The following is a 20929-nucleotide window of genomic DNA, read 5'->3' on the forward strand; positions in this document are numbered from 1 at the left end:
ATTGAGCATAGGTGTGAATGTGAGTGTGAATGGTTGTCTGTGTCTATGTGTCAGCCCTGTGATGACCTGGCGACTTGTCCAGGGTGTACCCTGCGTTTCACCTGTAGTCAGCTGGGATAGGCTCCAGCTTGCCTGCGACCCTGTAGAACAGGATAAAGCGGCTAGAGATAATGAGATGAGATGAGACTACACGCTTCGAAATGTAACTCCTCTTTACCCTCCAGTCTGCACTCTTTCCACTGTATGTCTTACCACTGTGTATAGATGTGTATATTGTAGATCCTCCAAAATGGCGGTGGTTAATGACGCAAGCAGTTTTGGTCACATGGTTGCAAACAAAGAATACACTTAGCTAACATAAGTAAAGGTAACGCAATACTCTGGAAACCCCGCCCCCATCCCCCAAATCTCACACAGGCATGTCCGTGAATATGATTTCTAACAGCAAAATAATAATCACAAAAAAGCCAATATTGTGAAGCTGGTGCTTGAACCTTGTGTGTATTTAATATATGTTTTCAGCATTATTCTACAATATCTGAGAATGGATCGATATTTACTGTGGATTAGTTTGTTATAATGCTGGCGTATTCAGTTTTCTCTCCAGCGTTGATCTGAACCCGCGCTGCTCCAGGTGTTAATGTAGGTTACAGTGGAGTAAGTATCATCTGGTCCAGTCTGTGGAAAGACAGAGCATGAAAATTTGACATAAAAAAAACAGTTATTTCTTTTGCTTTTACTGTTGACCTCAAAAACCCAACTTATATTTATCCATCTGAGCAGGTGAGAGTTAAGGGCAGCAGGAGATACTTTCCTATAACTCACTATTCAATGAGAGCATGTGTGGTTCATGTGTGTCACCTGCAGTGTCTCACAAATACAACTAAATCCAACTAAAGTGAGAAACAAATCTGCTATAACTGTTATTGTTGTAACCATGCAGAACTGAATTGAGATCAAATTAAGAATACAGTAGGACTCTGATGGACAATGAGAATGTGATGAAATTTTTTTGTTCCTTTTCAATCATCTCCCTTCCTTTTCAAAGATTTAAAGATGCCACACTGCGCAAAATATCCCAGAATCCAGAGATGGTTTTGCCTGGATATTTCAAACTATGACCCATATATGATAAATCCATGTTGGGTTTCTCTCATCACGGCATGGTAAAAAATATCTCCAGAGATGATCCAGATTCTTTCAAAAATTAAAAAAAAAGATCTCTAGATTATTGGGGTTTTGGCACAGTGCCACATAATAATAAAAATGCAGCTGAGCTGACGCCTGCATGTACACTAACCTGATCCTTCTGCTTTCTCTTCCAGTCTGGACGTTCTTCAGTCATCCTGTTCTCTCCACGTCTTCCTCCTAAAGAGAAAAGACCTTTAGTTTCCTTATCCAGAGTGACTTACAGAAGTGCTGCTGGTTTGATAGCTTCTGGTTTGAAAGGTTTTCAGTTAATGAAACTCAAAGTGTGTGTGTGTGTGTGTGTGTGTGTGTGTGTGTGTGTGTGTGTGTGTGTGTGTGTGTGTACCTCTATGTGTCCAACAAATAAATGTCACTACACCAGGTATCACCAACAATAAAACCGCCAGAATGCCAAAAACTGTCATAAAACACAACAAAGTTAATAAACGTAATAGGGATGAGGTTTTTTTTTTACCTTTTCATTGTTGAATAAAATGAAAAGTTTTGGCACCTATAGGGAGGCTGCTGTGTGTTTGCTGTTTATCTTGTTCCAGTGTTGTTGAAGAGGCTGCAGGTGGAGAGTTTGTTGTTTTACTCTGATTCTGTTCTGATGGAGGTGTTGTGTCTGTTTTCCTTGAGTGTGTTGAAGTTTCTCTTCTTCTGACTGAAAAGAACGAACAAACAGGAATTAGTTTTAATATCACTGTGAGTAATATGGCCCATGACACTGGAGCAAAGCATGCTCACAGTCATTAATGAACAAATGTACCTTTAACAGATAATCTGAAATATTTGAAATCAGCCTGTGCAGAACAGCTGTACTCTCCCTGATCCTCTTCAGTCAGGTCTGGTATGAGTAGAGAGAGGTTTCTTGAAGGGATTTTACTGACCAGTTTGACTCTGTTCCTGTGATGTCCAGTCTGTTCAGGGTAAATTTCCTGATAATTTGTTCCAGATTCTCTTCTAAACGCCCATTTTACAGATTTTGGTTTGTCCTGTAGGTCAGTGCAGACGCAGGGCAGAACTACAGACTCTCCTGTGAACCCAGTCACCGCCTCTAACCCTGCCTTCACCAGCTCACAGCCTGTAAACATCACATTTACAGTTAATAACAGAAGCACAGCAATTATTAATGTTCCCTGCTTATAAATCACAACATTTTAAAAAGATGTACAAAAATTTGATTTTCACAAGGTATAAGGATGAAGGGGATTAATCATAACTTGTGCAAATGCTGTTTTGCTTTTCTTGTTTTCTGCTTATTTATTCATTGTTTGTTTACATGTTCGAAATAAACCATCACCACCATGAGCCAATCACCTGTTTAAATTCTCGATATGAATCCAATTTCAGGAGTCTGATACCCAATACTGAACCACTACTGACTTCAAATTGAGTTCAACAAGTGATGCTCTTCCAACGGGAAATAATAATCCCAATTAAAGGTTCTGACTGCAAAGTTGAATTCTGGGTAAAATGTTCTGTGCCTACAGCTGCTGGAGTTTTGAGATGTTGTGATGCTGCACACACTGTGCACCCTATGTGTCACTGTTTTGTCGAGATAAAATGCGTCCTGCATTTTACGATTCCAAAAATGGACAAAGCAAGCCAGCAACAATATCACGTGACCACCGTGGGCTGTGTTTGACCTACTTTTAACCAAAACAAGTCAGCGTGGGCAAACATGGTGGACTTTGCTCTCCCACGAACTAAAAGCCAGTGGAAAAGAAAAGGAAAGCCTGCCTTGTGAGTGCAACTGCAAGACAGAGCAAGGTTAGATGACGTCACTTTTCTGGACAGAGAACTAAATCATTCTAGCTAGCGCTTGGCTATCTTAGCCTTAGAATGCATGGGTTCGACTCTACAGTAGTGAGTATGGTGTTATCAGGACCTTTCATATGACATCATCTTAATTGTGGATTTGTTTATCTGGCCAAGCTTTGTGTTGGACAACGACCGGCACAAGTGCACACAAGTGATTGTAAGCCCAATTCAGTACATCTACAGATAAACTTGCCGAAGTTTCATCTAAAAGAACAATGCCAGAGACCTGTCGTGCTTTTGGATAACAGACATGGAGATAAGCCTGGTTTAGCTTTTCACCACTTCCAAGCGAACCCAGAAAGCCGAGAAAAATGGCAAGCTGCAGTTAAACAGAAAGACGGGATGATAAAAACATTCCCGTGTGTGTGTGGAGAACATTTTATGTCAGATTAGTGTGAAAGCTCTGTGCAACGTTAAAACGTATATCTGGATGTGGGCTTTGGACACGATATATTTTATTAGACTTAATGCTTGGCGAGACGAGCAGCATGTTTGTTATGTCCTGATAACGTAGACGAGGCTAAACACCATAAAATATCTTAGATCTATACCCTGGCTTGTTTATTACTATTACAAGTGTACAACTGAGCTTACCTTTGTCACAATAAGGTATTTTTCTTTCTCGAGAATTTCCCATAACATTCTGGCACGAATCCTGCCTCAACATATTGGTAGGCATCTGTACTTTTGTAAACCTTTAGCATCTCTGGTGTATTTAGAAATCCCAAATACTGAATAGTTCAGGATGTTGTAGTGTCCCAAATCCGGTAGCTAGTTTGCTGAACACATTTCAAGTGGAATAAATAGATTTGTAGGAAAATTAAGAAGCTTTAAATTTTTGTCACGTGTAAACTTAAGCACAGCGAAATTCCTCCTTTGCATTTAAACCATCTGGAGCTGTGCATGTGCGCAGACACACACACACACACACACACACACACAGACAGCAAGAGCACACCCACGAGAGAGAGTACAGTGAGCAGAATAAATAAATACATTTGTGGGTAAATTAAATGGATCTGTGATGCCTGCATCTTTCAGCTTTTCGAACTGCTGATAAAATATAAATTTTTAATTGGCATGATGTTTTCTGTGCATCGCCATCTTGGTGTGACGCAGGGCCATTCCATAGTTATGCTAATTAGTTAAAGCTACTCGCGTTCGCCTACTTCCTTAGGGACATACTGCTTACCTCAAAAGGTAGGAACACGGACCCAAAATGGAGAAAAGCACATCAAAACGATCACATCTCATCTGCATCATATTGTTCTTGCGAGACATAGCAAAATGCCATGCACAATAACAAATTTTGAAAATTTCAGATGACTTTGCAGTCAGCACCTTTAAGATGCTTCACCTGGCATACAAACAATAAAATAGTTATTATCATCTGTGTTTATGGCATGCACCTCATCTTATAAAGGCAAGGTTACTGAAGGGACATCGTCTTAGGGCTACATGACACCTACATAAACCCTTCATTACAAATTAACTGAACCTAAAGACGTGTTTAAAAAGACTTTCTAAAGTATCAGCTGATGTACAGACTGTGTTTATTAATGTTAAGTTACTATCACACCGAGTCTAGTGACAGATTTCTGTAGACATTAAATGAGGTTATGGTGGACAGTGACAACTACTAAAGCCTTTTTTAATGTTTATTTTGGCTTTTGTCAGGTGTCATGTCGCTCTATAAGCACTACAGTGTTACAAATAAAATAGATTAGACTGAGCAATGTGTCAAATCCAATCTGATAGCATTCCAAAGTTCAGCTCAGTCTGATATCCATCATCACTATTTATTGCCATTTATTACTTGATACTGATGCGTCACATGAGATTATTTCCCCTTTTGTGATGGTAAACGGAGACATTTTTGTTACATCTTTTTTGTGACCAAATGTTTATTTGAACAAGAACACGAGTTACAACCGAAAACAACTCGTTAATTGGACAATAAAGACAGTACAAGAATTGACAGTAACAAATAATTACTAGTGATAATAATAATAATAATAATAATAATAATAATAATAATAAACAATAACTTTGTATGTAAATAAGATGCAAACAAACGAAACCAAAAGGACATGAGTGGGGGGGGCAGCACCCCCTCCCACCCCAGCACTACACTCATTAGGTACGCTCACTCGAGTCTACTGGCATCCTATAGATTTTATATCTCTAACACACACACACACACACACGGGAAAAACAAGGAGATTACGAGTCTCACAAAAAGCATCAAGTAAGGGAAGTGTTAATCCTTTAAGTTCTTTCAGCGACTCAGCTACTGCGTGCCAATTGTTTATGGTAGCCTCACTAGCGCCATTAACTCTAGCAGTTGACAGTTCTAAATAAATTACATCCAGAAAAGTATGGGCCCAGTGTCTGATGGTGAGAGAATGGGGAGGTTTCCATCGCAACGCAATCAACTTCTTGGCAGCTGTCAGGCCGGCTAGAACAACACGCTTTTTAAGATTTGTAATATTCATCTCTGACAGATCGTTTAGCAGAAGGACAAGTATAGTCACTGGTATGGTCACTGATACCATGTCAGATAACTCAGCTGCCATTTTAGACCAGAACTGTGAGACAGGAGGGCAATTCCACATCATATGCAAAAAAGTGCCAGAGGCTTTCATAGAACATAGGCTACACAAGGGATCAGTTATCAACTTCATACAATGGAGCTTGCGAGGGGTTAAATACGTTCTGTGTATATAGTTCAAGTGGATCTGCTGGTGGTCTGGGTTGCGGGAAGCCTCCCTAATATTGGCCCAGACCTGTGACCATTCAAAATCAGAATCAAGATTGGGGCAGTCACGCCTCCACATTCTGTCAAGTGGTAATTCATTATAAAAGAGGCCTCCAGGAAGAAGTGATATAATGCAGAGAGCGTACCTCTATTTTTAGTTTGTGTGATGAGTAACTTGTATAGTGGGTGGACTGGTAAAGATTGTTGCCCTGGGGCACCATGTGCCAGGAGAGATTATCTAAGCTGCAGATAGAAAAAGAACGAGCATACAGGCACATTATACCAGTCTCTAATATCTTGAAAGGTACGCAGCCCAGAGTCACTGTAGGCACGCTCGCTACAGTGTTGAGACTAACCGCTATTGTCTGAGAACAGCCTGTTCAAATTAGTTTTGGCTGAACTTTTGAACGACCCGCTAGGTTTCAGTGATATAGTGGTTTTGATTCTAAACCTTTGCAAAGTTTAACTACAGTTAAGTAGTTTTCCACGCTAAGAGGCATTTGCAGACAGCTTCGCTCCTCTCAGCCTTTTTCTCATCGACGCATCACCGGAGGTTTCTCCCAAAGCACCGTGGACCAGCTAGGCCTCCATCTCCCTGCTTCGTTTAGCCGCGGTTGGACGCAACTCGCCGCTAACCTCCTCTCCTCGGACCGCGACCCTCAGCGCGGACATCGGAGAACGAACTTCCATCGCATTGAGTAGGCACTTGGGCAAATTTTAGTAATTTGTAGCTTATTCAGATGGTTGTTAGGGTCATGTTTAAGCTTTGAGCTGTTTAGCATACCCGCTCAGACACGGAAGGTGTCTTTTATTGTTTGTTTTGGTTCTGTTTTTCTTTGAACTTGTTAAACAGGGTATCTTGCATGTTTATGTCTTTCCTTAACTCCATTGCTAGCTTCCCTATCTGATTAGCAGCGCAGCGACAAGTTTGTTATTTTAAGCCCCGAGGCTGGACCGCTACAAGGCCTAGTCCTCTCCATCCAACACCTATTACTCTTCCCCTCTCTCTGTCTTTCTCCCTCGCGTTGAGTTCTTTGCCTAGATAGTCTGTTGGAAATTGTTGTTAAGCACAGTGTTTGGATCCAGCTGTAACGTGGCCAGATTCTCATTAGCAATTCATTGCTAGCTACTTCAGGGTGATACGCTAGCTGGTAGGCTTGTGTTCTCGACTAGGCCTGCAGGCGCCATATTCCCCGACGCCATTTTGGTACCTCCCTCATTGAGCTACCTGTGATACGTCACCTAGTTTACGACATCTAGGCATTGACCGCCATTTTGCTTAAGCATTGCTAGAGTGGCTAGTCGTTAGCATCTGCCCACAGATACACACACACACACCTACACACACGCATGCATCGGCTTTCCCTAGTCTCACACACACACACACACACACACACACACACACACACACACACGGGATTCTCTTTTCCTATCTCTCTCTTTCTCTCTCTCTCCCCCTCTCTCCTGCCCCAAACCTATGGCCCAGGTGTAATTGTTCCATTGTTGTGCCTTGTTATTACCTTTGCCCGACATTGAATGTATTTTGTGAGATTCTTATTAGTGAGTAGTAGACAAATAAAAGCTAATCAAATTGAATTACATTTTACTTGTTCCTGTTGTTTATTCACAAGGTCAACTATTTAGAACTCCTTTTTCCTTCAAATTTAGCTTTTGTATACAACTGGGTTTCCCATCTAATGCAGAGCTAACATTAATCTTGAATGTAACCATTCACGGTGAATATTAAGATTAATAATTTAAGATTTTATGAGATTGATCTTTAATTATAAATTGATTAATTCAATTATCAATTATTACATAATTTATAATTTAATTAATCCCAATTCCACCTATAGTCACCATAAACATCGTCTAAAGTGGGAATATGACTATTACTCCAGGCAGAACATGAAATAGGTCTTCCTCCAATCAAAAGGCCTCGGTTGGTAAAGATCGGTGTAAGTGTATGCCACTTGCAGGAGATCTTGCATTGAAGTTCAGCCGCACGCCATGTCTGAATAAGTTGTGAAACTATTGAGCCAAAATGCAACCGACATTGCTTACTGGATATATTAGCAAAGAGAACCTCCTGCAAGTTCCAGGGTCTCACACAATTTTCCTCTCGCCTACGCCAGGAAACTGATGCATTAGAGTCACACCATACAAGGAATGACCTAAGCACGAATGACCAGAAATAAAACTTAGTTAGGTACCGAGAAGCCACCACTGGCCACTCCTCTTCGTATAGTTGACAGTTTGAGGTACGGACGCTTCCTGTTCCAGATAAACCGTGAAATACTAGAATGTAATTTGTTCCAATAATTGACAGGAGGGGAGAGGGGGATCATTGAACTGATAAAATTTATTCGGAGCAAAATATTAATTTTGACTACAGAGATATGAGCTCAGAGAGAGTTGGGGAGACTAATCCACCTGTCCAAGTCTGCTTTAATTTTATTCATTGTGTCTGAGTAGTTATGCGTTACAAGGTGATTCAAGGATGGGAAGATTTGTATCCCGAGATATTTAAAGTCCTGGACAACTGGAATACCAGCTGCAAATTGCAACCTCCTAGCCGAATCATTAAGAGGAAGTAATGAGGACTTGGTCCAGTTGATCTTAAAACCAGAGAGACAACTAAATTCTTCACAAATGGATAGCAAGTTAGGTATAGATTGTAGTGGATTCTCCATAAAGACCAAAACGTCATCGGCATATCAAGACAAGTGGTGATGAGTGTCGCGAACTGAAACAGGATGCACATTGGAAGACTGACGAATCAGCTGAGCAAGTGGCTCAAAAGAAAGTGCAAAAAGTGCTGGACTCAGGGGACAGCCCTGTCGGGATGATCTAGTGACTGGAAAGAGTGCAGAGGCTAGTTGGCCAGTGAGTACCAGGGCTGAGGGATTTAAGGACAGAACCTTAATCATATGAATAAAGTTTCCACCAAAACCCATTTTTTCTAGAACCACCCACAGAAAGGACCACTCCAGCCCGTCAAAGGCTTTCATAGTGTCAAGGGATAGAACTGCAGCTGGGGCTGTTTTGTCTCCTGCAGCATTACATCATCGCTGTCAGGTCAAAACCTGCTATGTGACATTTTTGCTTTTTTCCAGGAGACGTAAAAAACTGAATAAAACTCTGAAATAAGCTGAGAAGCCAGTAAAAGTTTACTTGTTCTATTATTAGCTTGGTCAGTTAAATATCCATCAAAATAGCTAATTGCAGCATTATATTAACGTAAATTGCAAAAGAGAACCCAATTTGACCCAAATTGTCACATAGCAGGTTTTGAACTGACAGCGACGATATGGAGGAGTCGTCTGACATCGTCCGCAGCTAGCCTAGACTTTATAAATCCAGTTTGATCGCAGCTGACTAATGTCAGCATGCGATTCTGAATGCGTTGAGCCAGGACATTTGCATATATTTTAAGATCTGCAGCAAGATCAACAGAGTGGTCTAGAACTACTGCAGTCTACAGGATCCTTGTCTTTCTTTAAGAGTAAAGATATCAGGGCTATATTGACGTCTCTTGAAAAACTGCCTTGTCTATAGATGTCATTATCATGTCTAGAAGTAGTGGGCCTAGCTTGTCCCAGAATTCCACGTCTACTTCGGGTGGTGTTCCATCAAACCCTGGTGATTTGTTACTTTGCATGTCGAGAGCCGCTGACTTAAACTCTTCCAGCGATATGGGTGCGTTAAGTTGCAAAGAATCAGTTGCTGCCATCTGTGGTAGATCTAGCTGATCAAGGAAATTGTGACACCTATGTCTATCTAACTGTATCTCTGATTGGTATAAATTAGAGTAAAACATGTGAAAGGTCTCATTCACCTGCTTTAGTTCAGTTACAATTTTGCCCGCCGCGGACCTGATAGAAGGGATGTCAAAGTATTCATTTGTCCTGATTTTGGAGGCTAGAAGGTGACTGGGTCTAGACCCCTGAAAATAGTAACGCTGCTTAGACCTATGTATTAGGAATTCTGACTGTTGCTTTAAAATATTATTCATTTATTTTTTAATGATGTCACGTTGTAATTCAATCTGTTGGGAGTTGTTACTTTGTAAGGTCAAATCTATTCTGGCCAAGTCAGCTTCCAGAGTTTGTAATTTCGCTGTTCTAGCCTTACGCAAATTTGAGGCGAAGCGCGTACCATTGCTGGGGTCATCAACCGAGTAGGGGTGTGCAAAAATATCGATACGGCGATATATCGCGATACTTTGTCTTCCGATTCAATATCGATACTCAAAATTTGAATATCGATATTTTTTCAAATAATAAATCATGTTTCAGACGGGTTGTAAATCCAGTACGACTTCCGCACCTCCGCTCCGCGAGGTGTCGCTGTGCCGCTCCCTCACTGCAAGGCACTCTTCATCTTCTCTTTTTTCCCCGGCGGTTGCAGTGAGGAAAAAAAAAACAAGCAAGCATGGCTGTTAACGTAAACCTAGAGACGCCGCCGAACTTTAAGGCAGATGTTTGGAGGCACTTTGGATTCCAAAGGAAAGGAGAAAAAACAGTGAGCCGGACAAAGAGTACGCACTCTGCAAAACCTGTTTCGCTCCAATTAGATATTCAGGTAACACAACAAACTTGCGAACTTACTTAGCATGACACCACCCCGACATATTAGCTCAGCCGGAGCCACCGAAACCCGACCCGAAGCAAACTACACTGGACACCGCCAAAGTCCTCCCGTCTACTTCAGTGATGTGTGACTTACTGTAACTGTGAACTTAATTTTGTCATTAAAGGCCAAAGGCAAGAAGCTGCACTTTATTTTGCATTTTCAATTTTAGTGTGTGTGAGAGACACTGCATTTTGAGTATTTACTCTAAGTTCAGAAGAAACATGATTCACTGAGGTTTCAGTTCAGTTTCAGTGTGTGGACACTGACCCACACTGCACTTTGTTTCATAATTGTGCTCAGGGAGACTAAGATGCCCACTGCACTTTTCAATGTGTTTCAGACAGTGTGTTGTTCCTGCAAAATAAGCACAAGTTAAATGTTCTCAGGTTCTCAAGTTTACAAAGAACAAATTGATATTAGTGTTAGCACTGAAATGTATGTGCAGTCTGCAGTGCAAGTTTTAAGTTTTCATAAAACAATTTGATTCTGCTTGTTAAGCAGCACTGATGTGTCCATGCTTACAAAAAAGTTGATAATACTAGCACAGAAATGGGAATTTTCTGTATGTTGTAGTGAAGCAACTCTTGGTTTTGCCAGCAGTGGAATAGAGACAAATATGTCTGGCAAGAGTGTGTAGTTATGTATGTGAAATGTAATTTTACAGTGGTCAATAAATTCTGATTTTCTTCAGTGACACAGATATCGCGATGTGGTTGAAATTTCGTGCAATATATCGATTATCGCAGAATCGCTGTACCGTGATATTATCGTTATCGTGGGCAAAATATTGCCATAGTATTGTATTGTGAGGTATCTGGTGATACCCAGCCCTACAACCGAGCCCAAATTAAACTCAAAAAAAAAAAAAAAAAATCCTCTAATTGGTGCAGACACTGGCATTCATAATCATTGTTTTTTAACAAGGTGGTATTGAAACATCATCTAGTAGCACGCTTGGATAAGCAGCCCAAAGTTCCACAACAAAATACCCCATTATGGTCTGACAAAGCAATAGGCAGCAAAACGGCATCATGAATTTTCTGAAAAAGTTGAGAATGATTTCTGTCTGGGGTGGCACGGTGGTGTAGAGGTTAGCGCTGTCGCCTCACAGCAAGAAGGTCCTGGGTTCGAGCCCCGGGGCCGGCGAGGGCCTTTCTGTGCAGAGTTTGCATGTTCTCCCCGTGTCCGCGTGGGTTTCCTCCGGGTGCTCCGGTTTCCCCCACAGTCCAAAGACATGCAGGTTAGGTTAACTGGTGACTCTAAATTGACCGTAGGTGTGAATGCGAGTGTGAATGGTTGTCTATGTGTCAGCCCTGTGATGACCTGGCGACTTGTCCAGGGTGTACCCCGCCTTTCGCCCGTAGTCAGCTGGGATAGGCTCCAGCTTGCCTGCGACCCTGTAGAAGGATAAAGCGGCTAGAGATAATGAGATGAGATTTCTGTCTGGCCGAAAAAGAGGAGTAGTCCTTCACTACTAGTCTTTTCACATGTCTATTAAACCGAGAGTCTCCGCCCGGGATCGTAGAGCTGCAGTTGCTAGCTCCTGATCCCTGAAGGTACTCATGCTAGATCGAGCGTCTGTATGCCACACTGCATTCATGTCGGCCCCCACGATGAAAGAATATTCAGATACTGTAATTATTGCATTCTCTTTGTAAGCGTGTCACAGAAAATCTTATCAAATTTGTTTGGAGTATAAGCAGAGATAATAGCTACCTTCCTCCCATACAGTTCCACCTTGGCCATTACTATCCTTCCTGCAGTGTCCGCCCATATATCCAGCACCTTAATTTTGAGATTACATTTACATACGACAGCCACTCCTTTATTTTTTGATTCAGCTGAAGAGGAAGCAACTGTGTGGTAAAACCTGTTCGCCATGCGACCCGAGTCTCTGCTTAACAGGTGCGTCTCCTGTAGAAGAGCCAGGTCAATTTTCCAGCGACGCATAAAAGTAAGGACACTGGTCCTCTTATGTGGTGTATTTAACCCGTCACAATTCTAAACCAAAATCACCCATTATTGCGTGGCGGTCGGAAAGTAATCCACCATGTACCTAATGATAAAATATAGTGCCAGCAACTGTGGCAAACCGACTCGCCGATATGAACACAAAATGAACAAACCGAACCGAGCTGCCATTTTGAATCCTCATTCACGGCTGTAATGCAAATTGCTTTCTCTTCGGTTTACAAGTGCACTTCCATGGCAGGAAAACAACTACATTTTGCCGCCTATGTAGTCCCCTATTTATACAAATAGGAGTCATTCAGGATTCAGCCATGTTTTTGCTCGGCGTTAGCAAGTTAGGTTTTTAGCTTTCTCCTGAAATGTTTTATTTTATTTCTTCTTCCTCAGGGCAGTAAAACTCGCTTTCGCTGTGAACACTGTCGTTATCGCTATCCATGCTGTAAAATTAATGCTATTCTCCTGAGAAATGCGAAAATAAATGTTGACAAAAATGCTGCTATGTTTGTTGTTGTTGTGAACGAGCGAGTCGCCAGAAGACTGTAACCAGCCAATCAGAGCGCAGGATTTGGACTGCGAAAAAAATAAAAATAATTCTGGACCAAAAGGATTGTAAAATAACTGCTAATGCAGGCCAGGCTAAAGTCAGCCACTTCTCTCTAATCATAATCAGAAGAACAAAGAAAAAAACCCTATCAAACACATTAAATTAACAAACCAGTGCTGTGAGACTCCGGCTGATGTTCAACAGTGTAATCTGGGCACCGTGTAGAACAGAGATGGGCAACTGGCGGCCCGTAGATCATTTATTAATTATCAGGAAAAAAAAATTAACCGCTGCCTTTTTTTTTTTTACAGTTGTAATCACACTGTTGACCGATAGAGGGCGCTTCCTTTAGCTCGCGGTGCTAAAGGAAGCACCTCATTACGTCGCTGTATACGTCAGTTACGTCTCTACGTTTGCATAAACCTTGGCGCGAATATCGAAGCAAAAACAACACGGAAGAAGCAGCAGCAGCAACAACCACAATAACAATAATGGATGACTTCGCATTTGTACAGCTGCTGCTTCTCGCCGCTTAAAAATGGCGATCTTTCGCGGTCTTAACAACTCCGCCCCCCGCTGACGTAAGCGGCTGTTTCCTCTAGCCCAGCAGAGAGTTGGTGCTAGCCTGGAACCGGTTTTTCTGGCCCCAGAGCCAGTTCGTTGTCAGTGGAAACAGAAAACCCGGTTCCAAACTAAGCACTGGCTCCGAACCAGCCCTGGAACTGCTTTGGTGGAAAAGGGGCAACAGAGGTTTTGCAGGGCTCCTCCAGGTGAGTAGCCTCATATTAACTGTGAGCTGTAGGCCTGAGTTTGACATGGCAGGACAAAAATATTTTTTTAACATGCCATGCATTTTATCTCTCCAGGAAGCCTTCTGCGCGAAGACACTGAACTTTAGCCACGTTATGGATTTAGTGAACCAAAGTAACAAATCTCATCAGAGGGGGGAACAGGTCCCTTTGTCACAGGAGGTTCATTGCCTTTTTGGATGAAGTGGACGCCGCGTATGGGGATTTACAAATGCACGCTGAGATCAGATGGACGAGTTGAGGGAAGTGTCTGGAGCGTTTTTTTGCGCTGCGCTCTGAACTACCAGTGTTCTTGGAGAACAGTATTAGTGGTGATACAAGCACCTACTGCAGAAAACTCAAAGACACACAGTTTATTTGCGACATGGCCTTTCTGACAGACATCACCTCACATCTCAACCACCTTAACACACACTTGCAGGGGAGAGACCAAACTGTTTGCGATCTGTATGCACACATAACCGCATTCCAGCGTAAACTCGACCTGTTCATAGAAGGATTTTCTTCCCATCGTCCAAATTTGGCACACTTTCCCGCTTGTGAGGAGATGCGAAAAGATAACCCCAGGTGCGAGAAACTGCTTCAGAAGTATAGGGCCGACATTGAAAAATTGCAGGAGCAGTTTAACAATCGTTTCCAAGATCTTCATGTGATGAAACCACGAATTACGCTATTCACGGACCCCGTCTCTGCTGCTGTCAGCGAGCAACCATCAGAACTGCAGCTCGAACTCTGCGAGTTGCAGTCAGATCCGTATTTTCAAGCAAAGCGCAACGAGAGGGGAATTTCATTTTGGAGACTGCTACCAGAGGCACGTTTTCCACTCCTTAGAGATTTTGCTCTGTCAATGGCCAGCGTGTTTGGGAGCACTTACATTTGTGAGAGCAGCTTTTCAACAATGAAGCACATTGAGTCAAAAGAGAGGAACAGATTCACGGATGATACTCTTTTTCATTTGATGCGGATTGGATGCACAAAGATTGGCATTGATATCCAGTCTATTGTGCGCCAGCAGGCAAAACCACAAGTATCTCATTAAGTTGCACTTAATGTTGGGCCGCTGTTTTTTTAGTTTTGTGCCTCATTGAATGTGAGCCCTTTGCACTTTGTTTCTTTTAAAACAAACTTGTGTTTGTCGTTTAACAAGACGAGCATTATGTTAAAAATGCATTTCAGTGTGGAAAATATTAAATAAATGTATGTTGGTTCAATAAACATACAGACATAAGAATATACAAATATTTTGTTCTTATTTAAAATTATTTTGTAACTTCTCTCATATCTGATTAGTTGAAGGTCATGTGGCCCTCTGATGGTGGTGATGAAAAATTGTGGCCCTCTTTATCATGCAAGTTGCCCATCCCTGGTGTAGAATAATTCAGTTTCAAAGAGCCGGAGTTCGCCGACAGCTTCGCCCGATTGTTCGGGCACCGAGTCGTCATTCCCGGCCGCAGGTGGAGCTCGCGATGCCGGGAGGGATCTAATGAAATCCTCGGCCTTATCCGGGCGCTGGAAAACCTCCGCTTTGCCGGCAGCTTTGCCTTTCAGCATGGCGGGGTAGAGCAGGAAGAACTCCGCTCCTTTTGCTCGGGCCATATTCATAGCTTGGGAGAAAGCTGAGCGCCGCTTGATGGTGAAGCCGCTGTAGTCAGGTGAAAAGCGACCCGTCCGTCCATTCACTATGAGCGGGGATTTCTTGGCGGTGCGAGGAATCAGCTGGCGCGTTGTGTAGCGGAGCGGATTAAAGATTAGGGTGCGAGGAGCGGATTTGTTTCTCTTGTTGTTATCCCTCTTGTCTTTACAGCAAGGTCTGCCTCAGATTTCTTGCTCGAATCGGACATGGCGTATTTACAATCAGTAGTACCATCAAATAAGAAAAATAATTAGTTATCACAACGGGAAATAAAAGTAAAAATGGCAACGCCGGGTTGAGCGGATTCGACCGAAGCTGCCATCTTGTCCAGCTGATCACGTGACTCCCCCACATTTTTGTTACATCTGTAACTGTAATTCATTTAAAGACAAATCAAGCCTGCTTTCACAGTGAAGATCAACTTTTATTGTGTATTTAAATGCTTTACCTTTAACATAAAGCCTGTGTTCCCTGTATTCCTGCAATCCAGTTCTGCACCTGTAGTCTCCTTCATCCTCTTCTCTCAGGTCAGATAGGAGCAGAGACAGATTAGCAGGAGAAGTGTTATTAAACAGCTGAAATCTGCCACGGTAGTGCTCATCATTTAACACTTCTGTCAGATTTCCTGTTCTATAGATCTCCCAGGTGAATTTCTGAGGTTTGGTGTTGTCAGAGCAGGAGCAGGGTAACAGCACTGAACCACCTTTGTGTTGTGTGATTTCTGTGAAATTACCAGAGAGAGCACAGCCTACAGAAACAAAAGAGACAAAAACTCAGAATCTACTGAATACAGTATGAAGTACAGCATTTCAAACAAGAACACCTGGGTCAGGCTGTGGAAATCAGTTGTGATTAAATATTTTTTATTATTATTATTATTATTGGGCGGCACGGTGGTGTAGTGGTTAGCGCTGTCGCCTCACAGCAAGAAGGTCCTGGGTTCGAGCCCCGGGGTCGGCGAGGGCCTTTCTGTGCGGAGTTTGCATGTTCTCCCCGTGTCCGCGTGGGTTTCCTCCGGGTGCTCCGGTTTCCCCCACAGTCCAAAGACATGCAGGTTAGGTTAACTGGTGACTCTAAATTGACCGTAGGTGTGAATGTGAGTGTGAATGGTTGTCTGTGTCTATGTGTCAGCCCTGTGATGACCTGGCGACTTGTCCAGGGTGTACCCCGCCTTTCGCCCGTAGTCAGCTGGGATAGGCTCCAGCTTGCCTGCGACCCTGTAGAAGGATAAAGCGGCTAGAGATGAGATGAGATTATTATTATTATTGCAATTCTGTGGCTACCACCAGTGACTCGACCTCCCTGAGGTTTTATCCAAAATCTCAGAATAGCCCCACTTCAAAACAATACAATGAATTGTCATCCCAATTCAGGCCATTCAATCAAATGAATGAGAGAGCTGCAGGCTTCCTCAAATGTATTTGAGAAAATAATTTATTGATTTAATAATTTATTGATTTCACTGTAGCCATAAAAGGTAAAAACAAGTTAAGAGAGCACACGGACTCCAGTATGAGGGCGCTAACAAATAGGTCTTGGAAGGCAGCAGTGCAACAAAGGCCTGTACGCAGTTTTCATCCTACCAGATAGAAAACCAAGAAAAATTTCCCCAATCATAAACTGTCTTCAGATCTTTGTGGTAACCACACAAACAATCAAATCACAACTCAAAGAGCAATGCTCAAAACAAACCCAAAGAAAACTAAGAGCCCCCCTGCCCCAAGCCAATACAGAGATTTTACAGTGCTATTAGAAGATTAATTTTAGAAAATCTAAAATTAATAGAAAGTTAGACAACAGCCATGAAAACAATTGGGAGCATGCCGTTCATACATACCCTCTCGACACCATTCAACCCACACAAACATGCAACATACACTCCGCTAGGGGCGGCGCTAGAAGTTTTGGGCCCTATGAAAGAATATAATATAACACCCACCCACCCCACAGGTGACAGTATTTAGTTAGAGACCCAGGCTGTAGCTTGTAGATAAACTAGTAGATAAGTATAAACTTAATATAGACTGGCCTGGCTGTCGCAAACAGACTTCCAAATTCATCCTTATGTCTCCGTCATGTACTGACTCATTATATGCAGTTAAATTTCTAGGTTGATGAATAACTATTTAATTGATAGAAAATTACTTGGTGCGCTGCAAGAAATCCACGGAATGTTCTTTCTTTCTTTCTGTCTTTTTTTGGCTGTGCCAATTTAATAGAAAACAGAGTCAATACAATTCAGCAGTGCAGTGAGAAAAACTCTACATTCATCAACTTATTCAAGCCTTTATTTAATAACAGCAAATATAAATGTGAACAATGGCAAAACATCGAAACATACAAAGAGTTCAAATGGTAGAGAATAAATTTCTCAACCTCAAATATTTAATGTTCAACAGCCCCAAATGAGCTAGATAACCACTGTACATACTCTACATACAGTTTTAAAGTCACTTACATATGAGCTTTGTTATGCAACAGAGCAGAACATTTTTGAATACAATAATGAATTTTACATCAAAAAATTGGTCATACCATGCTCCCTGCAAATGCACATATCAAAAACAGAAAAAGTGGATTTCTTTCACATGCCTGTTAAGGTATTCTTAATTTCAACATGGTTCTATTTTATATACAGAGATTGTTTCTCACCAAGCATCCATCCATCCATTATCCATAACCGCTTATCCTGTACAGGGTCGAAGACAAGCTGGAGCCTACCCCAGCTGACTATGGGCAAGAGGTGGGGTACACCCTGGACAAGTCACCAGGTCATCGCAGGGCATCACCAGTAATTAAAATGCTAAAAGACAAATGCTGAACCTTCTTGGTAGAAAAATCGTTGATCAAATCTTCTCCTGAGCCATTGTTGATTTCAGATAGCTCTTGATCAGTTTCAGCTTACTAAATACCCTTTCCCCATCAGCAACAGTAACTGGGAGTGTGCAAAAATATCCTAAGGGCAATGCAAATGTCTCCAAAAATGCTCTGGATTTGCAGTTTGTAAATTGCATTTAGGAGAGCAAGGCAGGTGCAGTCAGAGGGGAAAGTGGCAGAAAATATTGAATTAAGATGCCTGATTTCACTCTCAGACTGAGGTGTGAGGTCAATTGTGTACTTAATTATCAGTGGCTGACACACAGAAGCAATAGTACTGTCACTTAACTGCCCAACTTTTAGTATGGCTGCAAATTCTTCAATAATATTTGCTATGAGAAGGTCCTGGGTTCGAGCCCCGGGGTCGGCGAGGGCCTTTCTGTGCGGAGTTTGCATGTTCTCCCCGTGTCCGCGTGGGTTTCCTCCGGGTGCTCCGGTTTCCCCCACAGTCCAAAGACATGCAGGTTAGGTTAACTGGTGACTCTAAATTGACCGTAGGTGTGAATGTGAGTGTGAATGGTTGTCTGTGTCTATGTGTCAGCCCTGTGATGACCTGGCGACTTGTCCAGGGTGTACCCCGCCTTTCGCCCGTAGTCAGCTGGGATAGGCTCCAGCTTGCCTGCGACCCTGTAGAAGGATAAAGCGGCTAGAGATAATGTGAATGTAATATTTGCTATGGTTTGGAACAGAGTATCCAAGTCACTTATTATCTGGTCCATGGCAGTCAAAAAAAAACAGTGTTTTGAAATGTTGTTTCTGCACTGTCTTCCTGACCTGTTTCTTCTGAGGTCTCATCATGGAACCTCTTCCTCTTCTTCTAACAGCTGAGTTCTTTTCTAAATTGAGGTGGAACCCCCGTTTGATGAGCAATCAATTATAACTCAGAGAGGAAAGAATCCCATCCATTTCTAAGAGCCTGCATCTCATATTTGAGTGCATTTACATTAACTGCCTCCACCTCAAGTGATATTTTCCCTGACTTGAGTATCACATTTCAGTCATCAGTACACTGCAATACTTTCATCCAAATGGTGAGAAGTACAATGGCAACAAACGACAAAGTACTTCTTCAGACCAACAGCTTCAGCTCGAGCCTCACTTGTGAGACTGCATGAGCTGAGTATGGAAACAAGAGCCTCCATGACATCAGGTAATGCCCAGGTCAGACGGCAGGCTGCAACTAGTTTTCAACTACTTTTATCTACCTGCGATAAAAAAAAATCGATGCACGATGAAGCAGATAATGGCAGAGTGTTGCAGAAGGTCTTTAGTAGAGGCAAGTGGATCATGATCTGTTCGCTTTTTAGCTGTGATTTGCTTTCAATCAGTGCAACTAGCAGGTTGACGCATGTAGAGACAGGCCGTCGTGCAATGCTTGAGCGACCAATCGCAGGTTAAAGCAGCTAGTGGCAGCTAGACGCAGGCTGACGCAGGGGAAGACAAGTCTTTAGAGATGGCTGCGATACATCGCAGGTAGACACAAACTGCACCTGCAAATAGTTTACAACAACATGCAAGCAGTCTTATGGCCTTTTATTTTTAAAGGTTTTCTGTGTGCTGCATCAAACTGTGTGTAGCTACATCTGCTTCCGACTGGTTGATTCAGCTTAAAAACTCTGCGTCTTGCAATACGTCTGACCACAATGGAAGGATTTGACACAAAACGCCTGCATGCATCTTTCTGCCTTCTGACCTGGGCATAAGTGTTTTGCTACAGGTTTAACGCCATCAATCTGCGCATTCCAGTGAGTGCCAGATAGGCTATGCAGAGAGCAGCCTGTAGTATCTTTGTATATAGCCCATCGATCTGGACTGGCACTTACAAATGTGTAAAGGCGATTAATGAAGCCAAAAAATGGTGACACTTCAACACTTGACCCTGCAGTATGCACACCAACAAGATTTAATGTGTGGGAGGCACAAGGTGAAAATGTGGCCAGATTATTTTTAATATTTGCACTTGTACTCCCTTGACTTTCCCTGACATATTTGCACCACTATCATACCCTTGTCCCCTGCAGTTATTGATGTCTATCCCTAGGTCCTCAAGCACGCACACCATCATGCCTGCTTTTTCACTTCCTGTTTTTCTGTAGAAATATTTTAACTCAATGAATCTTCTTTATTAAAATGGACATATTGTATGAGCACAACATATTTTTCTCAGTATGGGAAATATCTGGTGTGGCATCACAAATAATGCCATAATAGACGGCATCCTCCCTTTCCCTAAGAATCGTTTTAAGGACTCCTTTCCCCACACAATTCAATTAACTCATTTTGGATGTCCAAGCTCAAATAATGAGTTAGTCTGCTTTCTTTTTTTGAAGTCCTCACTTTTTCTAGGTGGTCTTTCAAAAGTGGGTCATAGTGGGACAAGTGTTCTAGTGTGCCCAAGAAAGTCCCACTGTGAACATCACCCAAGTCTTTTCTTTTGCCTCTGAAAGGTAACTTTCTTGATGCCAAGTGCAGAGTAACATGAAGTAGTCTCAGCAAGAGAGCTTTATTTCTTTCGATCTCTGACTGCATCCGTCATTGCAGCTGACAGTCAGTGCCACTTTGAGCCATAACAGAACACTGCAGGTTTTAACATTTCAAATAGCAGTCCCTGAGTGCCTTGTTATTTTTATGATTTGGAAGTTTATCGTACATGTGGCGCCACTTAACGTCACACATCTTGTACCTGTGGT

General features: G+C 42.3%; 1 protein-coding gene across 1 annotated transcript in view; it reads right to left on the reverse strand.

Moving 5' to 3' along the window:
- Positions 1–509: 509 nt before the first annotated feature.
- Positions 510–20929, reverse strand: part of LOC132872411 (junctional adhesion molecule-like) — a 44370-nt gene continuing 23950 nt past the window's right edge. The window contains exons 2-7 of the mRNA XM_060907211.1: positions 15811–16110; positions 1958–2272; positions 1700–1852; positions 1535–1606; positions 1301–1368; positions 510–678 (exon numbers count right to left, since the gene is read on the reverse strand). Coding sequence (XP_060763194.1) covers positions 592–678; positions 1301–1368; positions 1535–1606; positions 1700–1852; positions 1958–2272; positions 15811–16110 — 995 coding nt within the window. The 3' untranslated portion in view covers positions 510–591. The remainder of the gene's footprint in view (positions 679–1300; positions 1369–1534; positions 1607–1699; positions 1853–1957; positions 2273–15810; positions 16111–20929) is intronic.

The sequence above is a fragment of the Neoarius graeffei genome, chromosome 2, assembly GCF_027579695.1.
Source record: "Neoarius graeffei isolate fNeoGra1 chromosome 2, fNeoGra1.pri, whole genome shotgun sequence".
NCBI lineage: Eukaryota > Metazoa > Chordata > Actinopteri > Siluriformes > Ariidae > Neoarius > Neoarius graeffei.